Source organism: Ceratotherium simum, chromosome 8 (genome assembly GCF_057802395.1).
Source record: "Ceratotherium simum simum isolate JZ-2026a chromosome 8, ASM5780239v1, whole genome shotgun sequence".
In the NCBI taxonomy this organism is placed as follows: domain Eukaryota; kingdom Metazoa; phylum Chordata; class Mammalia; order Perissodactyla; family Rhinocerotidae; genus Ceratotherium; species Ceratotherium simum.
Window position 1 is genome coordinate 81925383 of NC_141907.1, and position 21296 is coordinate 81946678.

A 21296-nucleotide genomic window follows, 5' to 3' on the forward strand; every position below is an offset into this window, starting at 1 on the left:
GCCGAGTCCCACATACAGCAACTAGAAGGGTGTGCAGCTATGACATACAACTATCTGCTGGGGCTTTGGGGGCAAAAAATAAAATAAATAAAATCTTAAAAAAATAAATAAATAAAATAAAATAAAATAAAGCAGAGGAAGATGGGCACGGATGTTAGCACAGGGCCAGTCTTCCTCAGCAAAAAAAGAGGAGGATTGGCAGATGTTAGCTCAGGGCTGATCTTCCTCACCAAAAAAAAAAAAAATATATATATATATATATATATTCAAGGAGGGAAAATAGATGGTAAGAAACATGTGGAAGATGGTTAAAAAGTTTAAGACAAGATGGGAGAGAATGGGACAAAAGCAATACAGAAAGAAATAATGACCAAAACTTCCAAATCTCATCAGAAACTCAAGTCATGGATTCAGGAATTCCAAGCAGTATAAATATATACAAACAAAACTACACCTGGGCACAACACACTCAAACTACTGAAAACTAAAGATGAAGAGGCAATATTAACTAAGGTCGAACCATGTTGTCATAAATGGTTAAGATTTCATCTTTTTATGGCTGAGTAGTATTCCACTGTATAGTATTCCACTATATATAGTATACTGTGTGTGTGTATATATTGTATATTGTATATATACACACACCACATCTTTATGCATTCTTCTGTCGATGGGCACTTAGGTTGTTTCCATGTCTTGGCTATTGTAAATAATGCTGCAATGAACATAGGGGTCTGAACAGGCATTTTTCCAAAGAAATACAGATGGCTAATCAAGCCTTCTTAACAAAGCAAAAATTGTTTTAATAGCCAATTGTTTCCAAGATAGAATACAAAATACTCAAATACTCTATGAAAATACTCATTCACATGGTAGAAACCAAATCAACTAAGACTTAGAAATCACTTCATGATGGAAATTACTTATGAAAACATTAATATTAAAAACCATAATAAAGGGGCATATTTGCTCAGCACAAATTTTCTCATTTAGGTCATATTTTGCTATGACCATCTACTTATCTCAATATCTCTTAATCAACAGAAATTTAAACTGAAAAGCCTGCTATCAACCATTCACCCTGTAAGCTTTTTGATTTTGCAATTATGCTGTAAATTATTGCTAAAGAAAAAAAAAAAAACTTGAGACTGTTGAGACATGCCTCATTATAAAATCATTTTGTTAATTTCTTTCAACTTATTTTATTTGTTGTTATAAAGCCTCTCAACGGAGATTCAAATAATCAAGACACTTTCTTATTTTCAACTTAGATAAAACAAAAAAATAATTATCTATGTAGGATGTTATTTAAAACATTCAGGCTAATTCTATGGGGGTGGTCCATTCTATGGGGAAAGTCCAATTCCTATACCTTTTCAATCTATGGCAACAAATACAGTGAGAAATGATGTCCAGAATGATGGCCATGCTGTATTAAATTCTTTGATCAAACAATGATTTAAAATTATGGGCATATGCCAAATCAGAACAAAAAAATATATTTTATTTTTAAAAGAATCATATTAAAAATGCCTCCAGGTCACTCCTCAGTTAAGCATAAACCTCAATTAACTATAATAAATCTCTAAATAATTCATTATTTGTCTTAATCTGCTAAGTACTTTTAATATAAATTGAATTTAAAAATAACGTATTTTGAAATTGTATCTCCTCATTATTCTTTGTAAGGCTATTAACTACTGAGGTATCTGAGACTTACGATCACTATGAAATAGGTACAGGAAGACTATGTGATACTTATAGCACCAACTTCATAGAATTTGGAGAAAAATTTTCTGAAAACCCCATAACAGATGTTTTCATCAGATGTTTGATTCAATCAGATATTTTAAAATTGTATAAGACCATCAAAGCAGCAAGTAAAGGAAATAAGATTATCCTATGATCTGTATGGGAACCAAAAAAAATATTTTCCAAAACTGTCATTTTTATGGTTGTTTTCTATACAGCAGACAGTAAAATAGTTTTAAATTTACATTCAGTTTAAAAACAAAATTCTTTACTGCAAAGTCCCACAACATCCCTCTACCTACTCTCTCAGCTATGCAGTCTCCCCCATAAGTAAATTTCATCTTAAATATCCATGTTTTACCAATATTTCTAAGTTTAAAAATTACCCAAACAAAACAAGAAAGGCTAATTTAACAGATTATGGCTAATGCCAAAGTAATGAGATACATTTTAAAAAATTATTTTATTGGGGCCGGCCCCGTGGCGTAGCGGTTAAGTGCTCTGCCACTGGTGGCCTGGGTTCGGATCCCAGGCGTGCACTGATGCACCACTTATCAGGCCATGCTGAGGCGGCATCCCACATAAAGTGGAGGAAGATGGGCACAGATGTTAGCCCAGGGCCAGTCTTCCTCAGCAGAGAGAGAGAGAGAGAGAGAGAGAGAGAGAGAGGGAGAGAGAGAGAAAGAAAAAGAGGAAGATTGGCATGGATGTTAGCTCAGGGCTGATCCTCCTCATGAAAAAAATAAAAAATATAGAAAATTATTTTATTGAGGTCATATTGGCTTTTAAAGTTGCGTAAATTTCAGGCATACGTTAGTATGTATCAGTTTATGTACAGACTGCATCAAGTTCACCACAAAGTCTAGCTTTTATCTGTCACCATACATATGGTGCCCCTTTACCCCTTTCGCCCTCCCCCCATCCCCTTCCCCTCTGGTAACCATTAATCTGTTCTCCTTATCCATATGTTTGTTTATCTTCCACATACGAGTGAAATTATACAGCATTTGTCCTTCTCTGTCTGACTTATTTCGCTTAGCATAATACCCTCAAGGTCCATCCATGTTGTCACAAATGGCACGATTTTGTCTTTTTTATGGCTGAGTAGTATTCCATTGTATACATATACCACAGTTTCTTTATCCATTCATCCGCTGAAGCACACTTGGGTTGCTTCTCTTGCTATTGTCAATAATGCTGCAATGAACATAGGGGTGCATAAATCTCTTTGAATTGTTGATTTCAAGTTCTTTGGATAAATACCCAGTAGTGGGATAGCTGGATCATATGGTATTTCTATTTTTAATTTTTTGAGAAATCATCATACTGTTTTCCATAGAGGCTGCACCAGTTTGCATTCCCACCAGCAGTGTTATGAAGGTTTCCTTCTCTCCACATCCTCTCCAACATTTGTTGTTTCTTGTCTAGGTAATTATAGCCATTCTGACGGGTGCAAGGTGGTATCTCATTGCAGTTTTGCCTTACATTGTTGAACTTCTTTTCATGTGCCTGTTGGCCATCTGTATATCTTATTTGGAAAAATGGTCATTTCCTCTGCCCATTTTTTGATTGGGTTGTATGAGTTCTTTATATATTTTGGAAATTAACCCCTTGTTGGATACACGATTTGCAAATATTTTCTCCCACTTGGTGGGTTGTCTTTTCATTTTGTTCATGGTTTCTTTCGCCTTGTAGAAGCTTTTTAGTTTGATATAATCTCATTTGTCCGTTTTTTCTTTTGTTTCCCTTGCCTGAGTAGACAAGGTATTGGAAAAGATACTGCTAAGATCGATGTCAAAGAGTGTACTGCCTATATTTTCTTCTAGGAGTTTTATGGTTTCAGGTCGTACATTCAAGTCTTTAATCCATTTCGAGTTAATTTTTGGTTATGGGGTGAGATAATGGTCTACTATCATTCTTTTGCATGTGGCTGTCTAGTTTTTCCAGCACCATTTATTGAAGAGACTTTCCTTTCTCCATTGTATGTTCTTGGCTCCTGTGCGGTTGATCAGCTGTCCACAGAGGTGTGGTTTCTGGGCTTTCAATTCTGCTCCGTTCATCTGTGTGCCTGTTTTTGTGCCAGTACCATGCTGTTTGACTACTATAGCTTTGTACCATATTTTGAAGTCAGGGAGTGTGATGCCTCCAGCTTTGTTCTTTTTTCTCAGGACTGCTTTGGCTATTCAGAGTCTTTTGTTGTTTCACATAAATTTGAGGATTCTTTGTTCTATTTCCATGAAGAATGTCATTAGGATTCTGACTGGGATTGCACTCAGTCTGTAGATTGCTTTAGGTAATATGGACATTTTAACTATGTTTATTCTTTCAATCCATGAGCATGGAATGTCTTTTCATTTCTTTACATCTTCTTTGATTTCTCAAAGTAATCAGATATGTTTTTAACCTAAAAGACAACCTGCACTTGAAAAACCATGTGTAACACATTTCAGGTGGGTAGAATGGAGAGTGCAAAGCGAAGAGATGATGCAGTGTTTATTTAGAAGATGGTAAGGAACCAGTGAGACTGGAAGAGGGGTCATGAAACCAAAGGCAGAGCTAGAACGGTAGGCAAGAGTGAGACTGCGAAAGGCCTCCAAGGTCAGGCTGTGAAAGTGTGCCTTTCATCTTGTGAGCAGTGCCAGCCATCAACTGACAGGTTCAAGTGACTAAATACAGACGACCAACAAGGGAACAGAAAAGACAAACCATAAGTGAAAATATTAAACCTGGCTTTGGATTTGCTGAGTTTATGAGATTCAAGTAAAAATGTACAGCATGATAATTTAGTGATCCCAGGGCTCAGCACCTGTTGTAGCAACAGAAGAAAGTTGAAGGGGAAGAAAAAAAGTCGAGCAAGGGTGGGACAAGTCTAACCATTAGCTGCAAAGAATCTCAGGTAGCTTTTTACTACGTTCTACAAAAATCAGCACGTCAGGCATAATATCAACCTTGTGGGACAATCCTACTAATACTATAAAAGCTAGATATTTCCCAGATCCAGCATTCATTTCTGTGGCGTTTTCTCTACCCTGCAGTTTAGAGTCTCTCTTCCTGCCATGTTCACATCTACACTGTGCTCTTCTGTGGTCACGAACATTCAACATTTCTCAGCAACCTTCAACACAAACACATTTACTAACTCTCTCTTCTAGAAATAATAATGAGCCTTCCTCTAAGGACGCCCAATTTGTGTCCTCTGTTACTTCACTGAACAAATATTTAATCCTAAGAACTTTCAGTTTTTTTTCCAGGTTAGGACATCACCTGAGACTTAATTTGGAGCATGCAAAAATCAACAGTTCCCCCCCGCACTAATAACAGTTTGAAGCAGTAACTCAAAGTGTGCTACACAGACTTCTGCTCGTTACAGACTACAGCCAAGTACAGAGATGGAAAGTTAACATTCAGAAAATTTTATAGCAATTTGACATTATTTTTATGTCTACTGAAACTAATAACATCAAATTCAGGCTTATATTCTATATGCATTCTTTCATCTTTCTTTATCCTATTTTTATCATTTTATGAAAACATTAGATTGGAAATTGTTTAAAACCAAAACAAAAAACAAATTGGTTTTCTACTAGAGTACAAGCAGCACTGGTTTCAGATCATACACTCTGGAGCCATGTTATCCAGGTCAGAATCCCAGCTCTGCCATTCACAGTTGTGTAATTTGAAGCAAGTTCAATGCCACAACACCAAATCATGGATAATAATAATATTATTGGTAACCCATCTCCAGTAGCACTTCCTTATAGTCTCCCTTCCTTGCTTCACTACTTTTTTTAGGTGAATTGGAAAGATCATTTGTGGCCTTAATAGAAATGTTAATGCTATTATGGCAGACAGCTGCAACTGTCTCTACAAGTTTCTAACCCAACATTTCAGTAAACTGAAGGCACTACATACATTAAAGATATGAAATAATGAGGAGATGGGTAAGTAAAGTTATAATAGAAAAGGATGACACTTTATGATTTTTAAAGTGGTAACATTTAAAAATTCACACTTCATCCCTAGTGAGTTTTTACTTGATGGGTAACATTAAGCAGCTACTACCAAGCAATGTGCTACATATTTTTATATATATTATCTCAATATATTACATACTATCTCAATACATCCAATCTTCACAATACTGTGAAACTACTATTCTCTCAGCTCTTCAAATTTAAGCCTTGGCAAGTTAACATGCCCTAACTGTATTCTAAATTTACATCCAGGACTGCCAGGGTTCATGGCTAGGGATACCATATGTCCCAGTTTACCTGTTTGTTGTTTCAGTATCATTATTATTACCAGAACCCCTGTTCACTCTCCAAAGTGCCCAGAGTTGGATAATAAATTATATATGGTTATCAAGGTACTCTTTCCAGGCAGCGTAACCCTACAGTATGAACTATGCCTTCCACCACGGCCTCAGGCTCAACACCTTCACTATCTTGCAAGTGTATGCCACTGCCAATAAACTAGAAAAAAGGCATGAATGGTACACCTTACCCTCCATCAACACACACACAAAATTCCACTACCAGGGAAAAAAGCAAGTTAATGCCAATGATTAATTATAGTGAGTTTATATTATTATGTAAGACAGCATACTAAGTGCCTATGTGGTCAAATACAGGTAAGTATAAATAAAAGCCTCTCTTTTATGGATACAAATAACTAACCCACCCCAAGGATAAAATTATTTAATACAAGTAAGATATGTAAACAGACTTCATGATACTTTACTCTTTCTTATAGTATCCAAGCATTCAGTTTCCAGGCCCCTTTTTAGCAAAAGATGCATTTCCCCCAGCACTGTCCCATATATAAATTAGTGTAGTTAATCAACTACACTATGCTAATCTGGTACCACTCATCAGTAAAGTGTGGCTGTGGATTTCGCAGGTCTTATTCTTGGGCTGTTTAAATAAAGAATCAAAATGGTGACCTTTACGCCCTAAGCTAAAAAGTTGAAGTAGAAAAACAACATATAGAGATTTAGCAAAATACAAACCTTTTAAGTTTAAAGCACTGCTCAAATGGAGAATTTTTTTTTCATATAAAGGACTGTGAGACCCCATACATCAATTTTGATTCAAAAGACAGCCCTCTTTAATATTCTTTTCAACTAATGTAAAATGACATCTAAACAAAAAATACTGGAAGCTGAAGTATAGAGGGGAAGAGCTGTGATGATCTGTACAAATTGTGATGTGTCTAAAAATATCGCAAGATTTAACAGCTGTAAAATCTATTTAAATAACAACCTAATTACTTGACTATAATGACTAGCACTAGACTCTTAAGTGAACAGAGTTAAGTTGGCTGCGCTACAGCTAAAAATGGATGTTTCTGCATAGACAGCAAGCTATACTTAACCACATTTTACTAAAATAAAAAAATCTCTACAAACAGGCCACACCTGAATTTCTGATCTTCTAGAATACAATTTTAAAACTTGGATGCACATATCCTTACCTCTTAACTACTAGAAAGAATTGTAGGCATCTTATTACATTTAAAATAAACTAATTCTTCAGGTAGCACTAAATTATGTCAAACACATTACTGCACATCATATGTAGCTTAGGACAAGATTACAAATTCAGAAAGGAAAGTGTGATGATAGAGACATAAGAAATAACTGGGGCCAGACCCTTGGCTTAGCAGTTAAGTGTGCGCACTCCGCTACTGGCGGCCTGGGTTCGGATCCCAGGCGCGCACGGATGCACCGCTCGTCAGGCCATGCTGAGGCCGCGTCCCACATACAGCAACTAGAAGGATGTGCAACTATGACATACAACTATCTACTGGGGCTTTGGGGAGAAAAAGGAGGAGGACTGGCAATAGATGTTAGCTCAGGGCCGGTCTTCCTCAGCAAAAAGAGGAGGACTGGCATGGATGTTAGCTTAGGGCTGATCTTCCTCTCTCTCACTCTCACACACACACACACACACACACACACACACACACACACAAATGAAATAACTAACAGATCCTCAACATTCTCTTTCGTCTTTAGCTCAAGATGGTATTCAAGGTGTGGCTTCTGCCATTTTGGCATGTTATTCAGTTTTCCTGGGTCTCTCCCATGTATACAGGTTATTAAACTTTGATTTTCTCTTATTAAAAAAAAAAAGAAATAACAAACATGAGTAATCTAGAATGATAACAAGACTAACAATAAAATTTAAATGTCAATACTACTTAAACCAAAGGCCACCAGAAGACTCATACTTAAAAATGACAATGGAGGGGGCTGGCCTGGTAGTGTAGTGGTTAAGTCTGCACACTCACTTTGGCAACCCAGGGTTCACGGGTTCAGATCCCAGGTGTGGACCTACACACTGCGTATCAAGCCATGCTGTGGCAGGCATCCCACATAAAATAGAGGAAGATGGGTATAGATGTTAGCTCAGGGCCAATCTTCCTCAACAAAAAGAGGAGGATTAGAAATAGATGTTAGCTCAGGGTTAATCTTCCTCACACAAAAAAAGAAAAAAACCAATGTAAAGACTTATATAAGTTGAACATTTTAGTAAAAAGTGCTTCAAAAATATATCAATAATACTACAATGACATTAGGACAAGCATTTATACCACACAAAATTATACTGGTTCCAGGAACATGGCAATTTTTATTTCAATTATTCTTTAAAGCTTTATAATTACAATTTGAAAGGCAAACATTTTGAAGAATTTAACTGCTGCTTTTTTTTTGTTTTTTGTGAGGAAGATCAGCCCTGAGCTAACATCCATGCTAATCCTCCTCTTTTTGCTGAGGAAGACTGGCTCTGAGCTAACATCTATTGCCAATCCTCCTTCTTTTTTTTTCCCCCAAAGCCCCAGTAGATAGTTGTATGTCATAGTTGCACATCCCCCTAGTTGCCGTATGTGGGACGCGGCCTCAGCATGGCCGGAGAAGCGGTGCGTCGGTGCACGCCTGGGACCCGAACCCGGGCCGCCAGCAGTAGAGTGTGCACTTAACCACTAAGCCACGGGGCCGGCCCCACTGCTGCTTCTTTTTAAGTTTACTCCTTTTAAAACTTCAAAAAGCATAACTAAAATTTAACGATACTGATTAAATGTTAGTTTAAGAAATTAATCTTTACATGTCACAGTTGAACAAACAGGCAGCTGAATTCTTTCTAAATTCCAAGGGGTAGTTTTTTAAAAGTTCTATAATGTTAAAACTTTAAGGTTAAAATTTCTATGTAAACTATAATTTTAATAAGGATTATATTTGTCCTTTTATACTCCAAGTTTTTAAATCTTTCAAAATAAATAAACCTATATTTCTTTAAAAAATTAGAAAATCAGGTATAGTCACTGTTTCAAATGTCCCCAGGTTTAGAGTAGGTTATATCCTTCCACTCACTGAGTTTAAGTTAATAAACTATCATGTTTCCAAATATAAAAAGATTTATATTTTTTAACCCATTAATTACACTTCTAAAAGATTTCTTCAGTGAAATTGCCAGGACAGTAACAGTGTTATAAATTTTATACTAGTAAAAAGAAGTGGTGACTATCTATCTATCTAGCTATCTTATCTATCTATCTATCTATCTATCTATCTATCTATCTATCTATCTATCTATCTCAAAAGATACAACCAAAAGGCAACAGATAAATTATGGCATTCATGTTGGAGGCACTAAAAGTGATGTTAGGAAAATTATTTTAAAATGCTAATGTAAATCTGAGAAAAAATAGATTATAGAACTGTATAAACAATGAGCACTTTACTTTTGGGTGAGGAGGGCACTTTATTTTTAATTTAAGAAGTCCTAAATAAACTGTCATACATCCAGACAATGGAATATTATTCTGCACTAAAAAGAAATGAGCTATCCAGCCATGAAAAGACATGAAGGAAGCTTACATGTGTATTACTAAGTAAAAGAAGCCAATCTGAACAGGCTACATACTGTTTATGACTCCAACTTTACGACATTCTGGAAAAGGCAAAACTATGGAGGCAGTGAAAAGATCAGTGGTTGCCAGGGGTTAGGAGGGAGGGATAAACAGGCAGAGAACAGAGGATTTTTCAGCAGTGAAACTACTCTGTATGATACTATAATGGTAAATACATATCATTATGCATTTGTCCAAACACACAGAACATACAACACCAGAGTGAACCCTAATATAAACTACAGACTTGGGGTGATAATGATGTGTCAATAAGGTAGGTTCATGCAGTGTAACAAATATACCACTCTGGTGTGAGATGTTGATAGTGCGGGAAGCTGTGCATGTAGGGGCAGAAGGTATACCAGGACGCTCTCTACCTTTCTCTTAATCTTGTTGTGAACCAAAAACAGCTCTAAAAAATAAAGTCTATTGAAAAGAAAAAGGCACAAAGAGGAATATGGTGAGAAAAAAGAATCCACAAACAAGTAAACCAAAATATTATCAGAGAACACTTAGTTGTTGGGATTACAGATGATTTTTATTTTCTTCATACTGACCTAAATATTCTAAATTTATTATAGCCAAATTATACTGAAGCCCAAATATAAACTTGAATCAGTCCCCACCAGCACCAATATCACATTTTTACAAGTTACCTTTGTTCAATGTTTTTTCTCATTGTAGGGCAAGTTCCCCATTTCCCTTTTCAAAAATTTACTGCTGATTCTCATTTGTTTATTGTTTCAAATAAAATTCACAACGATTTTGTAAAGCAGAAGCTTGCAAACTTTTCCTACAAAGGGCCAGAGAGTAAATATTTTCAGCTGGTGAGCTTTCTATCACTTATCCTTTGTTTTGTTTTACAATCCTTTGCAATATAAAATAAAACAAAATAAAAACCATTCTTGGCTAGCAGCCACACAAAAGCAGCCCTAAGGCCAGTTTGTGGACCCTAGCATAAAGCATAGTTCCCCACCCCATCTGCAAAGATTTTAGCATTTTGATTGTTTACACTGAATTTAGGTATTAAATTCAGGAAAAATTAACATCTTTCCAGTATTAAATCTTCTTCAAAAGCAAATTATGATTCTTCATTTATTAAAGTCCTCCATTGTATTTCCTCAGTAGAGTTGTATAGCTTTTATTTACAAATCCTGCAAATTATGTATTAGGTTTATGATTCCTGGGCACTTGAAGGCACTGGCACTAAGTACATGAATGCTGCAAATCACTTACTGGTTTATTATTGCTGGCACTTTTTGCCTAGTTATAGAAAAACTGTAACACTGTATTCTATAATCAGAATGCAACAATAAGTTACTTTTATAAGATGTCATGTAAGTGTTATTTCTTTATTTCTTTCCTATTCAGTAATTTAGTAACTTTAAGGTCAACGGAGAGCTGGGTTAAACACTTAAGAGTGTCTGGCACATGACAGGCACTCATAAGTTTGAATAAATGAATGCTTCTAATTTTGTTCCCTCTCAAAATCCCACTAAAACTATAGTAAAGAGGGTTAAAAAAAAAAAAAAAAAGCCCACAACAATGGAGAGAGAAGGAAAAAAAAGAAAGAGCTGGAATGTAGATGGACAAGGGGTAACTGATCAACGTATACAGCTAGATCCTCAAGTCTCAGAAGCTGGCAGCAACTTTAGAACTGGAAGTGAAGGAAGGGGGTAAATTAAAGAGAATTTAGTGAAAGCTGTTTGGGAAATAACTGGATCCTTCAATCCCTCACTGCCCTGCCCCTCTCCAAGTCACTAGGATTGCTGCCATATGAGTTCAAAAAGAAAAAGAAACTAAGCAACTTGCAGGAACCAGACAGGCAGCGAAAAGAAAATTCCTTTAAAAATATGTACCTATATATATATCCTCAAAAGGATACGTTAAGATTTTGCATGCATACAACAATTACAGGAAGCTATAAAGGTGAACACTCAGAAGACCAAAGAGAGAGAGAGAACATCTGGAAACTAAAATTATGAAACAAAAAAGGTTGGAAAATGAAATGAAATTTCCAAGAAAATAAAATTTCCAAGAAAATAAAGCAAAAAAAGACAGAAAATGAGAGTAAGATTTAAATTAAAAAAAAAAAAGTTAGAGAACCGGTCCAGGAAATCCAATATCTGAATAACTGTTTCAAAGAGAAAAAAGAGGACAAAAATCACAAATTAATCTGTCAGAAGTGATGGAGATGAGTTGCCATATTAAAAAAGTCCAATGATTACCCAGCACAATGGATGAAAATGCTCATACTAAAGCATATCATTGTGAAATTGGGACAAGGAAGAGTCACAAATTTCTGGGGAATGGGAGGTGAACTGGTCACATTAAAAAAAAAAGGAAGGGCCGGCCCCGTGGCTTAGCTGTTAAGAGCACACGCTCCGCTACTGGGGGCACGGGTTCGGATCCTGGGCATGCACTGACGCGCCGCTTCTCCGGCCATGCTGAGGCCGCGTCCCACATACAGCAACTAGAAGGATGTGCAACTATGACGTACAACTATCTACTTGGCTTTGAGGAAAAAAAGGAGGAGGATTGACAGTACCTGTTAGCTCAGAGCCAGTCTTCCTCAGCAAAAAAAAAAGGAAGAAGGACCAGCGATCAGAATAATTTCTGACTTATCAACAACTACAACACAAGATGACCATGGAACAATGACTTCAAAATTCTGAAGAATTCTACACCCAGCCAAACAACAGATATGATATTGTTTAATATGCAAGGTCTGAAAAATCTTCAACTCTCATGTACGTTTTCTCAAAAAAACTACTGGAGATGTGATCCATCAAAGTGAAACAAGAAACCAAGTAAGAGGAAGACAAAGGACACAGCAGAAGAAGAGAGGAGCACAGAAGTCAGATGAGAGAGAATCAGGAGCATAGTAAAAGGAGGTCCAAGAGAGACAGATGTGCACCAGAAATGAGAGCTACAGTGCAGATTGGGCAACGTGATTCAGGCTACATTCATTCAATGGCTGTTATGACCAAGGTGCCTGTTACTCTACCCTTTCTTAAAAACACACTGATTGCCATGGTGTGTCTGGCCCAGACTTTCATCTATATTTAACTCAGCTTAATCATGTGTTAACAAAGCTCCTTTTCTCTCTTTTGTGCCTTGCTCCCTGAACAGCTAAGAATTTCACACCAGAAAAGTTCAGCTTTAACCTACACTTAAAACAAGATCACTCCCACAGACCACTCTCCTAACTGAAGGTCCTTTGCCTGGCCCACACCACAGCCCCACCAGAAAACAACCACAAAGTCCTATGTTTCCCAAAACAGGTTCATGATCTTGCCCACTGGTTTCCCCAAGAGAGGCTCTAGTAGAAATTCTAGGAAGCTGAAGTCAAACTATAACCCAGAAACTGTTTTCAGCTTATGGAACGAACGAACCGTCATCTAGCAATACTGTCCTTTCCTTACACATCATCTAAGTTATTAGTTTTTCAAAACTAAAATACATCGCTGAAAGATACACACACTGGAGATTAAAGATAATTAGACTGTAAAAATAAAATCAAGGGAATAATTAACACAAAAGTCAGTACTGTGGATGCGGGAAGGGCCAAAGAAATACAAATGAGATAATGGAGTATGAAGCTGAGGTATGGATGATGTCTTAAGTGATGGGTACATGGGTCTTCAGTTTATTACCCTAAAGCTTATGCACATATGTATTTTATATTTTTTCTATACATAAACATTTCACAATTAGAAAAGGGGGAGTTCTAAAAAAAAAAAAAAAAAAAATTGTGGCCTGATGGCCAACTATTGTCACAGAAGTGTTTTATCTGACCAGCAGAGTTTTTAAATTTTCAGTGTGTTGCCAAAACACTTACATCTACCACACTACCTCATGTGTGAAATGATACACATAAAAGGTTATTCATCACAGTACTGAACTAGCAAATGGCTGGAAATAACCTAAATATTGATCAACATAGAAACAATTATGTTTAAAACCAAACCACATAATATATACCATCAGAAAAAAAAGTGAAAGCTTTATGTGTTGATATGCAATGCTCTAAAAGACATATTACAAAGTGAAAAACATAATGTGCCAGAATAGTGTATACAGTTTATATAGTTGGCTACCATTTATTTTTTAAAAAGAATATACATCATATTTGATTGTATATACACGAACTGCTATGGAAAGATACAAACTGACAATGTTGATTGCCTCTAGAGATTCTCCACCTGGATGGGATCAGCTTGAGGAGACTTCACTGACCCTTCTGTACAAACTTTGAGTTTTGAACAACGTAAAGTACTGCCTATTCACACACACACTTTTTTTAAACAGCAGAAAAAGGCCATAGGACAATTTTAATTCCATACAAGATCAAATAATTATCTTTGAAAGTTTAAAATATAGAGACAAGTTTTCCTTGGATAAAATTAAACAATAACTTATCCAACCAAACTGGTCATTTCCAGTTGTACCTTACAGAGTTAAGCCATATACAATAGACATATATGTGTCCACATACACCAGAACATGTCTAGATTCTAGAGCTATACTGTCCAATTTGGGTAGCCACTGGCTCATATGGAATTAAATTTCGAAGAATTAAAATTACTTAAATTAATTAAAGTTAAATAGAGTCTAAAATTCATTTCCTTGGTTGGACTAGTGACATTTCAAGTGTTCAAAAGCCATGTATGTAGTGGCTACCATATTGGACAGTACAAATATAGAACATTTCCATCATCACAGAAAGTTCTTTTGGACAGCCGTTTCCCAAAAGAATCCTCAAAACCTGGTTAATAGTGGATGCTTTGGAGAAAGGAACTAGGCATCAGGAGAAGACAGGTTTTTCACACTAATAAGATAGGACTTAGCCTGTGCCAGGCAGCATTCCTAATGTTTCCTGTTAACTCACTTAATCCTTACTGTATTTCAATATAATTGATTTCCTCTGTAATCCTAAATATTTTATTTAATGCATTTAAAAGCATTATTCTGAGAATGGAGCCATATGCTTCACCAGATTAATAAAGGGATCCATTTGAATTTTGGACCATAAGCATGGATTACTAATTCAAGAAAAAGTTACAAAAAATAAATAAAAGTTAAATACCATTATCTATAAACCAAAATCCAAAAGACATTTCACAATCCTAAACATTATACAAAAAACTAAGTGCAAAAGTTCAAATGAATAAAAAAATGCATCACTCCTAATCCCACCATGCCACACCACCCATAAATCATCTAGTACATCCTTTCAGAAATACGATTTTATATTTATTTGTGTATAATGATGACCTATGCATCAATTTTATCCTTAAGGTAGGAGTTTTACTCAAAGTAAAGAGTTGGACTTTTTAGTTTGGATTGAATTTTAGTTTCTTTTTTTGAACAGAATAGTAATAAAACTTGAGGCCAGGACCTGGGTTTGAGTTCTAGCTCTCTCACTTAGAAACTACATAACTACTAGTTGGTAGAAATTTAAAAAATCACTTGACATATGAATTTATCACCTATAAAAAATATTTATCCCAAAATACTGAAGACTAGGGGAAAAAAACCCTACAAGAAAAAGATGTAAATTTTATCTTTTGATTAAAATATCAAATTTTTGCCTTAATTAATACTTGAAGTTATTATCAGACTTTGTGGCAGCATAGGCTGTTGCCCTAAGATGACCATGTAAAACCCCACAAGAATTTTTTATAGCAATACTAATATTAGTTCACATAAATATTAAAATCTTATTGACTGTCACTGTAATAAGCAGAGCACAGAAAGATTATAATAATTCTGCACAGCATTTTGTAGTAACAAGTTTAAAATATACAACTAAAAACATGCAAATGTACATTTTAGCTTTTAGGATTACTATAAAGCCAGGAGTTTCAGAGATATCTTGCGTCTTATTGCTACTTTCCCCAAACAATTTAGCAATTAAGGCTAGCAACATATTGTAACTGAAACTTCTTCAAAACAACTGTTTAACTCTTTGCCAGACCTTTTACCAAAATTACTAAAAGTACAAAGGTAGTTGAGAGTATATCCCATATTTGCCAATTTTTTAAAATTTACTACACTGTTTTTACTAGAAAATATTTTAAGTGGCAAATTGTTCGAATTGACGAGGTCTAGAAATCAAATGAGAAGGGGGAGAAGGGAAGTGACCATTTACTTTCTTTAGAAATCTGCCCACAAAGTTCTGGACCAGTTGCTAAAATACGACCAACATAACCACTTGTCTAGTCCTCAGATTCAGACACTAAGGTGATCTTTTCTTATGATTCTGTACTTTGGTTATCAAACACTGTAGTACAACAGAGCCTAAAAACAAATGGCCACATATTTTCTTTTATAGCTGTAGCAAAATATCTATTAAGTTTATCAAATTAGTCTTCCCAAGTCACACAAAGAAAGCACATTACATGCCGACTGGAAAGACAATGTCATGGTTAAGAACACATACTCTGGAACTTGGCTCCTTTAGCTTGAACTCCACCCCACCACTTACTAGCTGTGAGATCTTGGGCAAACTAGTCACACAAAGTTACTTAATCTCTCTGTGCCTTGGTTTCCTCATCTGTGAAACAAGAATAAAACCCACCTCATAGGGCTGCAGTAAGGATTAAATGAATATATGTAAAGCACTTAGAGTGGTGCCCCACATACAATAAGTACTATATGTTAGCTATTATTAAGAAATAAAGATCTGCCTACATTAAAAATTGCTGTTACAAACAGTTTGTGTTTAAAAGGTCATTTTTATTAAGTCAGTTGCTTAGAACTCTCAATCTGTATCCCTGGAAATCCAATGCTGGTTAGATTTGTCATAATTCCACAGAAACTTACTGAACACAGTGTGACTAAACTACAGCTTCCCTTTCTATGGAATAATGTATCAAAAGTTCCAACTGGGAAAAAAACTTATTTTTCTGACCACATTCTCAGGTTCTAGAAGTGACTAGAAATGACTATTCAGTAACTAAGAGACAAAGTGATTTTTTCTTTTTTCTCCAGACACAAATAGGAACTTCTAAAAGAACACTAGTGATTTTTAAGGTAAGGATAGCAGTGAGAAGAGTATCTGTGGGTTGTGGATCATAAGCTTTGTATTTTTTGCTAATGGCCAAGGATTGATAATCACAAGGCAGGTATGTGAATTTCCTAGCAAAGAGAGGAAAAGCTGAATATGTGTGCATGGATACACCTGCGTGCAATATATTCATGGAGGATTAACTTTATCTAGTTCTTCATAACTGACAAACTGTCATCTCTGAATACTGCATTTGAAAATCAAAATCACTGTAAGCTATCTTCTTAATTTCCTTTTTTCAGCCAGACTTAGAAATTTCAGTCTTCAAGGTGACACAGATATTCAAATTAGAATATAAGCCATGCTCATGTCCACATCTCAAAAATGTCTCTATGACAAAAATGGAGCAGTTCACAGGTACCAGAAGAGCAAGGAAATTTCCAATATTAGAAGGCAAGGGAAAGTAGAAATTACTATTGCTAGAGCAATTATTTCACAGGTTCCTTGTTATATCCATGACTATTGTTACTTTTACTATATTCTTAACTTGATATAAATTGAACAGAATATTTTATAAAAATTTCTTTGCCTAAAATTTTCTATCCAAATTGGCTTAAGCTTACATAATTCATTTTGCATTTTATTCTCTGGAACTTCGGTGTGTAAACTGTGTCTGTTTCTAAGTTGAATTTCTCTAAGTCAAATAATTATGCATAATATTAATTCAAAGCATAAAATTAAGTGAAATTTGAATATAAATACCAGACCTGAATTTATTTGGTTTATGAACAAAGTTTGATATACTGGGTTCTTTCATTAAAGCAAAAACACACATATTAACTTGCAAGATCTGCTTGTTAATCAATTTTTGGTCAACAAAAAACACTGAATTATATAACAACATATTTGTCAATAGGTATTTAAGCCTTATTCACTTTTAATAAATAAACTCTGCAATACAAAGCATGTTTCTAAAGGATAAAAAAGGAAACATTAGATCAGCTGACCATCCAAGTTGATTCCACTTATGAAATTAATTTTTAATTTATAAAAAAATTCAAGAGATACAATGTGAAAATAAGTAACATTATATACCTTCAGTTTAACTAAAGAAACCAAAATTAATCTCTTACCTTGAAAAGAACTACAAGTCAAAAAAAACAGCCCAACAATGAAGAATGTAGAATAAAGATAAAGCTACAAAGAAACAAGACCCACTGAGGCAAGACCGCCTCGGGAAACTGCCTTGCCCTCTTCACCAACTAATATTAAGTCTAATTTTGACTTAGCCACAATTCAAATGCCAAGACAGTAACAGGAGAGTATCGTTTATCCCAATGTTCAAAATTTTGCCATATTACCTGTAAAGAGGTAAAATGCTTCCTTTAATTTGCCCTGTCAAACTTCTCAACAAATTTACTATTTGTAAGCCATATCTTAATGTCACTGAACTCATACACATACACTTGAGAAAACCCACACGATAATATCAAATTGAAAATGACTGATGTTTTATATAACTTCCATAGATAAAAATTCCCCCAAACGCTTATGAAAAGTGGGACAAGCAGGAAAAACCCATGGCTCTTTAAGTACTTATGATTATGCCTAGCAGAAAAGCAATAAGGAAACTCACAAGCGAGCTGAAATAGCAATAAACAAATATGCTTTCTGTAGGCTTCAGCAGGGATACCTCAATTGTAACCAATACTAATCAACTGCTTAAAAAAAAATTCCCACTATTTAAAATTGTCAAAAAGAATCTAAATTACTAACTTGTGGACAAGCGTGCATTAAAAGTACTAAAAATGTGCATTTTCACTAAAAATGAACACTTCAATATTATTTTACATACATCCTCAAACTACTATAGTTTAACCTGGCTTTCCATTTTCACACACTTTAGGTTTTTAAGTTCCCTACTCCCCAAACCTAAATGCAGTATCCAAATCTCTGGGTCAGCACTAGAACAAATTCTATACTGTATCACTGACCACATCACTGGCAACTAAGCTCTTTAACAGTTTACATTGAATAAGGTATAGAATCACATCTTGTATAACTTTGTATTTCTAAAGAACGCTTGGTTCAACGTCCTAAATATATCAGGGGCTATATTTACTAACTCAAACTAATCCTTCAACACTTTGTAGTTCTCTGCTGTTGAAACAAAACTGCATAACTTTGCAAAATCCAAAGGACCTAAATGTTACTGAAACTTCACAGAATACTTTACTGTTTTATGTTTTGAGGTATGTCTTGCCCCTATTACCAGCTGTAATGCTTTTTAGTGACACTGGTACAAGTGAATAGCAGAGCAGATCCAGTCAGAAGTGGACAACACCCTAAAAGGGATTTAAATTAAAAGTTTACATATTTATCCTACGTCTTTAGCTATGTAGCATTAATGTTCTAAAGTCAGTTAATTGTATCAACTACTTGAGACAGTTTTGCAGTCAACCTGATTTCTAGGAACATAAATAAAAACTGGTACCAATTAAAGAACAAGTAATCAAGTAGAAAAACTGCCTTAAATCCGGGCAACAAGGTAAGGATAGTTCACATTAATGTAATGAAAAAGAAGCCTTTTTGTATTCTGTAGGCCTCTCCATGACTAGTTTTTGAAACAGTTATTAAAAAAAAAAAAAGTCAAAGCAAATTGGTAAGCCATTATCAAAATCACAAAGTACCACTACAGATACACAAAAATATCTGGCAACCAAGGTCTAGAACTGGTTCCAGAGTGTCAAAGGTTTTCTGGTTATTAACATAGCCCATTATGTCTCTAAAACAATGTCACTCAGATGTGACATTCCTAAAACGGCAACATAGGCCTAGAAGTTTCAGCGTCAGTGCTAATGCTGGCAAACTCAAACTATGACCAAGATACTCTCTCTCCTTCGGGTTAACTACCAATTTTCTGCTCCGGGATCAGCTTGCTTCAACCAAGTTTAAGATGGTGCCTAAATAGAGAGGAAAGTGGGTAGAACAGATAAAGAGAAAACATTCAAAGGGAAGCTTAATTTTAAAAAGTTAAGTTCTTGATTCCAATAAACCGTGCCTTAGAAGTCTTCCAGACGACAAGGACTCGGAAGAACAGCTGGATGTAGACCCATTCGCTTCTCTGAGGCGTGCGCACTGCGCGGAAAGCATGAATGAATGGAAGAGGCGCGTGTGAAACGCAGCAGGTCCGGCCGGCAACCAGACCCGCGGCAGCGCTCAGTAGGCCTCGCTCCTCCCCTTCCCTCCTCCATGACAGCCCAGGCTCGAGCATGGAGGGGCGAGGACAATGTGATCCCCCTTCTCACCACCACCCTTCATCCTACTCAGAAAGCTTTACCGCGCGACACGCGGCTCTCCTCCCCACCCCAAACCGCCCTCGCCTCCCCGGCCGCCAGCACCGGCCACTCCCGGGCGCTGGAGTACCATGCGCTCGCCCCTCGGCGCCCCTCGGCGAGGTCGACGCTCTCCGCGCGTGCCGCGGCGCCGCTCCCGCCCAACCCACCCTCCGGCCACGCGCGCCCACCGGCTCCCCGGCACGCTGGTCGGTGAAGACCCGCGCGCGCCCGCACCCGAACCCCCGGGCGGGAGCTCAGGAGGGAGGGAGGGATAGGCTGCCCCGGGGCTCCCTCCTCGATCTCCTTCCAGGCCGGCTCGCCACCCGCCCTCCCTGCGGATCCCGGCGCCCGCTCGGGGCCGACCCCGCGCCTTCCTGTCCCGAAGGCACAATCCCCACACACCCAGCCCGGGGCCACGGTCTCCCTGCACCCTGGTCGACACCCGCGGCGCGGCAGGGGGCGCCGCCCCTCCCCCACGCCTCTCCCCCAGCTCTCAGCCCCCACCAGAACGTGTGCGCTCCACGCCGCGCCGCCAGCCTCCGGGGCGCCCCCCGGGGCCCGCGGGGATGTCAGGCCCAAGAAGAGGGGGAGGGGGCGGCAAGGGGTAGCGTGCGCGCCAGGAACGCCGTCCCGCGGGGTCCCCTAGTCCGAAGGGGGCCGGAGCGCGGGGACCCGTGGGGGTGGGGGCCAAAGGCAATACTCACCGGTTCCACAGTCGCCATCTTAGATCGATCTGATCGCACAACCGCTCCTGGAGGGGGGGGGGGGTGAGAGGAAAAAATGAGATTCAAACCGGATTGGCCGGCTACTGTCCACGTGACGGACGTGTCCGTTTGGCCCTGGCGGCGCCTGCGCAAGACTGCGGCTGCGTGAATGACCAGGGGCTTCTGGGAAGTGGAGTCTCTCTTCTCCCTCCCTCTCGCTCTCTTTTTTTTTTTTTTCTCTTCAGGGCAAAGAAGTTTAAAAAAAAAAGGCGTGGTCACGTGGTCGATGGGTAGGGTGCGCGGTTCTCGGCGCGGCGAAGCTCGCGTGCTGGAGGGTAGTTTTCAGTCCTCTGCTCTCCCACCTGGGCAGGTGCTGTCGCACTTACTGCCAGGCATGCCTATTGTGCCCTTTGTCGCCCTGTCCTCCCATCTTCCCCGGAAGGCTCAGCACGCACAATAAGGCTTCATTTGTTTAGTTGCGGTCCTAGGACAGGTTGTGTGTTTATTTAATTTTCTTTTGACTTCCCACCATTTTCTCTTAGTTTCAAAAAGAGGCGGCGATGGAGAGTCGTTGTTTAA

At 37.6% G+C, this 21296-nt stretch overlaps 1 protein-coding gene across 2 annotated transcripts in view; it reads right to left on the reverse strand.

The window, feature by feature from the left end:
* Positions 1 to 20772, reverse strand: part of EIF4E (eukaryotic translation initiation factor 4E) — a 39921-nt gene extending 19149 nt beyond the window's left edge. Inside the window, exon 1 of one of the 2 annotated variants that reach the window (XM_004430985.3) lies at positions 20718 to 20772. In XM_004430985.3, the coding sequence (XP_004431042.1) occupies positions 20718 to 20735 (18 nt within the window). In that variant the 5' untranslated portion in view covers positions 20736 to 20772. Of the gene's footprint in view, positions 1 to 19736; positions 19985 to 20717 lie in introns of those variants that run through there. The other variant, XM_087434626.1, reaches the window with a different exon arrangement.
* Between the last annotated feature and the right edge of the window lie 524 nt (positions 20773 to 21296).